The 8,533-nt window shown below is 38.4% G+C and overlaps 1 protein-coding gene across 1 annotated transcript; it reads right to left on the minus strand.

Annotated features, from left to right (window-relative positions):
• Nucleotides 1-408: 408 nt before the first annotated feature.
• On the minus strand, nt 409-7,347 carry STARD6 (StAR related lipid transfer domain containing 6). The gene is made up of 6 exons (XM_050913332.1): nt 7,258-7,347; nt 7,058-7,107; nt 3,902-4,028; nt 2,620-2,737; nt 1,429-1,522; nt 409-1,110 (listed from the first exon to the last, which is right to left on the minus strand). The coding sequence occupies exons 1-6, from the start codon at nt 7,345-7,347 to the stop codon at nt 957-959; spliced, it is 633 nt and encodes a 210-aa protein (XP_050769289.1). The 3' UTR covers nt 409-956.
• Nucleotides 7,348-8,533: the final 1,186 nt, after the last annotated feature.

The raw sequence follows: 8,533 nt of genomic DNA on the forward strand, positions 1-8,533 counted from the left end.
TTTTAGCATTCACAATTAATACCTTAACACGCTGACTGGGGGGAAGGAATTTTTACTTCAATTTTCATTGAGTTATACTTTTTCATTGAGTTATACTATGTATGCAGTTAGTTGTTTCTAACAACTTGGGAGGGGACTGAGCAGAGAAGATGAAAGCAATATTCACACTATTCTTTAATTTGCACCACTGTTTCTGTGATTTGTAATGGAAATTGCTATTCACATGGCTATCACTATTTCCTGTAGTTAACTCATAACTAGAGGTACTAGAAATACTACGGGGTAATGGGAAACATTACTTCCAAATGAATCATATCACCAGCTTGTTCCTGGAAATTAGTCAGCATATAAAAATTGTTTAGGTTTGGTGCTCAGGATTCAGAAAATGACAAACAACTCTGTGTATAAAGAGCAGCTTTTAATGAGATGCTATATACAAACTCATCAGGCTTTTCTTGAAATATTTAATTCCAAAACAGTGAAACAGTTGCTAATTACACTTGCACACTTACAGTTAATAAACATGTTTAAAGTCTCTAGTACACAAGATGTTTGCTTGTTTCAGTCAAGAGTACATAATTGAGGTAAGAATTTATCAAAGTGTGTTTAAAGCTATGGCAAAATATTTGACTACTTTATTTTAACATTGCTATAATTTATATCACCAGATTCTTAGTCTGTATATATATATTCTCTGCATATAAAGTGCAAAAATATTACAAAACATCACCTGATCACACTGAAAGCAACATCTTGTACTTTGATGGCACTTCAGTGTAAATTCTTGCATCATTCCCAAGAACGGAGAAAACCAGCATTCACCATTTTAACAGTTATGTTAAGCTTTATATATTTCCACATAAACCACAATTAAAATAAACTTCATCATCTACTTTAAAAATGAATCCAAGTAAAAGATGCATGTGACTTAAGTGCTTATTATTTTCCACTTACGTTTAATTATGGTCTTTCAAGCCTTTCAGTCCAGCTCTCGTTTCAGTGATTAAGTTTATGAGAGTAGTAGGTAATGCTGTCTCCACCACAGAACCTGGAAGCATTCCTCCTAGTTCTGGCTGAATAAATACAACTAGCTTAGAATGCTCTGGATTCCTGTGATGAAAGGAGCAAAATCCTTCAGTTAACACTTATTACTCTTGCTATGAAACTTACTGAGAGGTACAAATGTTTACAATTTATAGTCCATCTCTGTTGAAATCACTAATACCGAAAAGTGAAGTTTCAATTGTTTCAAAAGATAGTCTGAGTCGCAAAACTGATCTGCACAAAACTCTTAAAAGTTCCCCCAGAATAAAACTGTCTAAATAAAATTTTAAGAAAAGCTGTGTGGTTCAGTCAATTTTAAGCTTTGTATAGAGACAACAACTCAGTAACCAAAGATGCTAATATAAGGGGGCTTGAAATACTTACTCGGGCAAAGGGGAACACACATATCCACAGGGATTGTTATAGCCTCGGACACAAGAGGGAGTTGGAGGGCAGTTGGAATATTCCACGCTGACAGCTGTAAGTCGTCACCACACATAAAAAGCAAAATCAAATTAATTATGTTTATATACATCAATCATACAACTCAAAAATACCTTTTAAAAACAAACTAATCCAACTGCTATAGGATAGTACAAGATCTCGCAATATGGTCACTGATGTGTTTAGCAATTCCATTCTGTACGTGAAACACCTGAAGGACATTAAATATTTGTGCAAGTAATTCAATAAAGGTAAAAATTTCTATAGCTGTTTGGGCAGACATACCCAAAAGTATTATCCTTGCGATGTGATTACACATACCTAAGTGTTGAGGCATGGCTTAGTTCTGGACAAAGAAGTCAGTTTGTCAGCAGATGTCATTAACTAGTAAATGCAATTGCAGAGAAGATGAGGAAACTGCTGCACACATGCACAGTAGCAGTTAGGAGGGGTTGTTTCGTTTAGTTATCCATTACTTTTGCATAATAAAGTGCAAAGAAGAATATGGCTTGAAAAATACTGATAGGTCAGGAAAGTTCCAAGATGAAAAATGTTTTCTGCCATGTACTAAGCTGCACTCAAAGGAAAAAGATTAGCACAGAAATGAAGTAGCAGTGAGATATTTTCCTGGTTGGCCATATAGTTGTAATATTAATCATTTTACATTTTGTATAAGTTAATAGAGCCAAACTCAAAGAGAATCAAATATGGGGCAAGTTAGCAGTTCACTCTGAGAACAGCATATTAGGCAAGTAGCATCTGGTCAGGAAGCCATCTAAGTACAGAAAAGTGTTATTAAACACTAAATTTATATAGTGAAATAATCAATTCTAGCTTCCTCATACTACTACTACATTTTTTTTCAATTTTTCAGAGAGGCATAATAGAAGAATAAACAAAAGAATACAGTATTTTCTTTGAAGATCAATTTTGGTATTTCACTATTAAAAAAACCCCACTTCGTTTTGGGGATAAACAGGAGGGGACCGTTAACATCAGTAAGACCACACACAGAGCAAGGTACTCTATACTGTGATTAGGCTGCAGAACTTTTACTCTACAGCCATTCACCTTAAGATTTCCAGAACACAGCCAAAATATGAGAACATGCAGTAGTTACATGCAACTTACAGTTAGTTGTAAGGATATCACCAGGGTATGGTTTAACATGCAGCAGGTCAACAAAATCTCTTGATGATATCAGCCCCATACCATAACTGTGTGTTACACTGTGGTATATACCAGTGTCCTACAAGTAAGTAAAGGTCATTTTTTGAATTAGTATGTAGGAAGCTCAGTTTTATTTACTTGGCAAAGCAGCATCACATGTTGAATTTGGCAAAAATGGATTCCTGTTTGTTAGCATAAGACCACAGCTCTCATAATCTAGTTACTGCTGAACTAACACGAGAGCCGTGAAAGGGATCTTCCAGTAACACAGCGAAGGGATTCACTGCCATTCCTTGTGGCCTACGTTTGAGGCAGGAGTATAGCTTCTGTGTGGAAAAACTCAAAATGTGCACATTTAGTATCCACGTTTGGTGGAGCCAGAATGCCTATTTGCATGAAAATACACATGCTAGATTGCACATTGCGTTCTAGGACAGAGATGTATCATCTGTTAAACTAAATCAGTTCCAAAAAAAGCACACTAGATATGGTTGGCTGTACCACTACATCCTAACACCTGACCAACTCTAGCAGATCCAGGCAAAAGAAAATGAGAGAGGTTCAGGGAAAACAAAAATGGGAGGATTTTTTTCCCCCAGTTTAGGGAGTACTTTCATACACTTGAGTCATTCATACGTGTGTAATACGTTCCGAGGCCTCTCTCCGTCATGCACAGGGCCATCTCTCTTAAGTGGTTAGAGCAAAGCCAGCTAACGCAGAACTGATATTCTTCATAGGAATTCTGAGTTCTGGGTTTCCAGAATGCCTGAGACAAAGCCCCAAGCAACTGGAGTTCAGAACATGCAGTATTTCACAGCACTAGTACAGCATCAATTCAATTTCCATGTCACCTTTAACTTTGGTGATTTTTTTAATTTGTGTAAACTCTGCTCACTGAGAGAGGAGCTTTCCCTACATTTTGTTGTCATTATGTCTCACCCTACTCTTGATGGAGTCTTCTGTTATTTTCCATGAACTGAATTCTTGGCATGTTTGAGGACATTTATTTAATAATAAGTATTTAAATTTACCATAATTTTTAAATTACCCTAAATATTCCACTCCTAAGGGGAGGGACACATTTCATACCCATTTCACATAAGTAGCAGGTTTAGAAGTTTTTACTGACCCAGAATGTATTTTGCATTGAGAGCTCTCTTCGTCCAAGTAGAGGTCTTTCTAGTCACCATAATTCATGCAGAAAGAGTTAAAATAAAGTCTTTGTATTAAATTATCATATTACCTGGTCAATCCTTTCTAACAGCTTGTAAGATTGTAATGCTTTGTCCCATTTGTTTCGATATTCAGGAAGATACATAAAAGGAATAATTTTACTAGGGACTTCCTTAATTATCCCTTCTCCACGGTATCTAGATTGTGTAAAAAACAGATATTGAATTCACATTTATGAACTGGAAAAATAAGTTATACAATAATAAGCATCTAGCAGTTGGGGATGCCAGGCTATAATGAGGTAAAGCACACAAATGTGATTGTACTTGATGGATTGATTAAAATTCAAGTAGTAATAAAAATTATTATTCTGTAACTGATTCTTGAGACCATTACATTCTTGGCACCACACATTTCAAATGAATTATTTGTGAGCTATTAGATAGGAACCTGTTAATTTAAATATATGCAATTCATCTATTAATTTATTTTTTCTATATAGATGCTTTCAATCCATTTTGACACTGATTGCAAATCTTCTCGCTGTTTATGAACTAGCACATTCTGGCATTTCTCCAACTTCTGTTCATAATCTTCTGAGGAGTTCAAGGGAAGTTCCCAGAGAAGAGGGGCCTCTCACAAGGAAATAGGAAACTCCTGTAATGCTGGGAATTGATCACTAATATTGATAGTTCTCACACCTAGTTCCCGGAGCAACTGTGAATCACTACAGTAAGCACTCACAGTCAGCAATTAAATGCAAAGGTGAAGGATGCTGTGTGACAACAGATGAGCTCAAAGGAGACTATGCTTGCAAACAGTTTAAGAAACATGAAACCAGATTTACAGACCCTGGTGATGCGTGAGCGTAAGTCAGAAAGAGCAAAGATAGCCAAGTTCAAACCCAAACACAGAGGCCCTGTAAAATCATGGGTCTGTTTCTTCACTCTGCAGCAACTCTTGTCACCACTTACTGCCTTGGTGGAGTGTGCGCAGTGTGGGCGTATAAGACTACTCCAGAAACTTGCTTCTCCACTAACTACAGCAGGTCCGATGGTGACAGAAAACATTTTAATGCCCACTCACAAACAGCGAACATAAGATGTGGCAGGACCAGTTAAAACCAGCACATTAATGTTTGGATACACCCTTTATTTCCGTAACTCCCATGAACTTATGTTTACCAATCTCCTAAGCAGCTCTCGCCTGCATTCTGTAATATCTTCTCTCCTAAACTCACTGTGAGTTGTTAATCAGGACGACTTCTTCTAGGCAAGGCTTCTGAAAGACACAGTCGCTAGAATAAAAGAAAGGGCGCACTTGTGAAAAATCTCAATTTCCAGTTTTTACAGTGGATTATTGGGAACACTGGAAAGAGAGGAAGCAAGCCTATTAAAGACCACTTGGATCACCAAATGTAGTCTCACTATCTTAGACAAACTGAAATACATACCTCATTGTCTTTCTTGAGCTTAGGTGACATAATTCCAAACAAAAACCTATTCAGCCTTGAACAATCACCTTAATGCTTCCCTGAACTCTGCTGAAAATATTTCACCTGACTGAAGCAAGGATCTCTATTGCTTTTCACTACCAGATCCCATACTGATTTCTTTTAGCAATTAAAGCAAACTGTTAATACTCCTGCCAATTAAGAAAGAAACAGGCATTTGCGATATGCGGTTAATAAATATTCAATGTCAAACTGAAAATGGGAACAGCTATACTTTTGCTCCTAGAAACAGCTAGTATTCCTTCACAAAAGACATGCTAGGGACCAGTACTGCTTGTCAATGTGACAAAGATTTGTACAAAAATAAATGAATGAAAGATTCTGGCTCCCTGTACCAAATGGCAGAAAACATGATGCTGCTTCCCCTAGCTGCAAAGGACTTGCTACATACAGATCTGAGTACAACTGAAAATGGCTTTGTGCCTGACTGAAACTACAGCATATCTTTTTTCCTCCACAAAAATAAGTCAGGCACATTCTTACGAATTCTAAGCAACCAGGCTCTCACTCCCTCACATGCACCTGTATTGAAACAAGATCTGAAATACAATAATAATGCTACATACAAAGTATGCAAATTCTTATTAAGATAACAGTACTTTTAATGTATTCTAATGAAATATTACACTATTTTCCGTTATAATACTGTAGAGTAATTCTTCTGTAACACTAGCGATAGAGCAGTGTCTTCTGTAATTAGTACCTTCTTTGCTCAAACCTTCAGAAATAATTAGAAAACCAAGCAAGATTTTTGGATTTAGAATACCACTAATCACAAACACCTCATCATATTGAGAGCAAAAAAGAATCAGATGCAAATTTTCTCTACTGCCTATCTGTCCAGATTGGCTTTAAAAAAAAAAAGAGAGAGAGAGAAGCTAAGGACATGTTGCAAGTGTCCTCTTTTCATTCGCTTTTGCACACTTCTCTTCAGTGACATTTTTTTTCTTTCCCCTGGTTTAATGAGCTGGTAAACAATCAGCCAAGCACCATAGCCACCATAATGAGAAGCAGGATTGCAGAGCCAGGAGAGGGGTAGGGAAGTGGGCGGGAAGAACGTGAAGAGTAGAGTCAAGTCTATCAGTGACAGCAAGCTGTGTCCACCTTGCCTAACTCCACAACTTTGGGCCAAATCTAGCTGCTTAACAACAGCACAGAATTGATCGCTCAGGAGACGGAAGGAGAGATGGCGTTGCTGCTCCAGAGATTATATGACCTTCTTATCTCAGTACAGTTAGTTCAGTTTCAGGTGCCAGAAAGAAAAAGGTACAAAGGACAGATAAGGTAGAGTGAGAGCATAAGCATGTCTGTGTGTGTGAGTATCAGTCATTTCACAAGTATGAAGGGGTGAAAAGTGAAGCCCAGCTGGTAAGAAGTAATAGCTTGAATAGAATATTCCACCAGGAAGAGTCACTGACTTCAGGCCAAAACTGTGACTTCGTATCTACTTATTCCATATTAGTAAGTGTTATATAGTATTTAATTTTCATAGCACATTTAAAAATCGCTTGGGAAATCCATCTCTTGTATTCCAGCCCTACTGCTGACCCAGTGTAACGGCAGCGCGAAATCTTCTCTACAGCTAACAAAACTAAACTTAACACTTTCATGAACAACAGAACATGGTTAACTTTTCCATTTCAGTCTTGGGTGTCACTGTTCAAAAAAGATGTTGTTATTCATTACAATGACAAACAAAATGTAAATACTTACATATTTCCTGCATACTCTTTTGAAGGCTTTGAAGAAACTGTAACATTTTTCTCAAAGTAGAAAAAGGAAAAATAAAAACTTAGCAGTTGATAAAAAGTTGTCAATTGATTTTTAAAGGAAAACACTTTTAAACACTTTTTGCAACAAAACGTATTTAATAAAAATAACTTCATGAACAATATTAACTAATATTTTCTTACTGAAACTTTTATCACTCTCCATCCTGAAGTATCTTGACTGTAGGATAAAATTTTTTCTGAAACTTCATCCACAATTTTCTTATAGTCCATTTATCTGTAAAGATTTAAAAGCAATTTACTGGTACAGGATAAAAGCACTCCTTAAAGAGCAAAAAACATGGGGCTCACTCCTGTATTCTTTCCACAGGCTTTAGTATACATTAACTGAGTATTTCTATCAAATGAACTTATTCTTCATCATATCCAATTTCACAAAAAAAGACAGTCATTATTTAAACAAAATTCTCTAACTGACTTCCAGTCTGGGCTACTGAGAAGTAGCCGTTGGTGTGGATCTTGAGAATGAAATACAGCATCTAGCGAGAACCACCATTCACTCCATGTTAAATCCATCATTACTCCACATTAAAACCTCCCCTCCTTATACAGTTTATCACCCGAGATTCTGATTCTGCCATGATTTGCTGAAGTCATTGGACTAGTAGCCAACTTGTATAGTTAAAACACATGAGGCTCAAACAATTGAAGAGAGATTTTTCTTACATCACAGCTTTATGCAACAATCATTATAGGCTGAGCTATTGTGCAAACTCTTTGGCAAGTGAGAGGCCTGGCTCTAGCAACAGTGCAGCAGCAAGGCTGCAGAAGCCACCCTTACCAAGACATCCTCCACCCAGCCCTTTCCAGTCCAACCCAGCCCTCCCCAATGCTGGCATCTCCTGTATGCTGGAGCTCCCTACCTCCCCACCCTTTTTTCCCGCCCAATGCGTGCAGTATCTCTCTTGTAGCTCCTTCTCATAAGAAGATCAACTGCGGTTCTCAGGCCAGTAGCATTGAACACTTCTGGACTAGTCTCTCACACAAAGTTAACGTCATACTTAAACCTTTACGGGGCTGTCTCGCGTAACAGGTTGCACAGACTTTTCCAGAGCTACTTCAATGGCATCCTGTGGAATGTAGCCAGGTGCTCAGTTTGCGCCCCTGAAGGAGTGGTGCCCGCTGAGGGCTATTTATCAAACACATATATAAACTATACATGTTTCTTTTCCGGGTTAAGTAAACGGATGAGCACACGTCCTCAGCCGGCCACGAATTCGCGGCCCCCCCGGAGAGGTGGTGGGCTGGCCGGGCCCACCAGCACACGCAGCCCCCGCACCCCGCTCGGGGAACGCTGACAGGCGAAGCCGACCACCGAAAACGCGGCGGAGCCCAAGGCCTGGCCGGTGGGACCCTCACCCCCGCGGAGGCGGCCCTCAGGCGCGGCGCCCACCCCGAC

The sequence above is a fragment of the Gymnogyps californianus genome, chromosome Z (genome assembly GCF_018139145.2).
Source record: "Gymnogyps californianus isolate 813 chromosome Z, ASM1813914v2, whole genome shotgun sequence".
In the NCBI taxonomy this organism is placed as follows: Eukaryota; Metazoa; Chordata; class Aves; order Accipitriformes; family Cathartidae; genus Gymnogyps; species Gymnogyps californianus.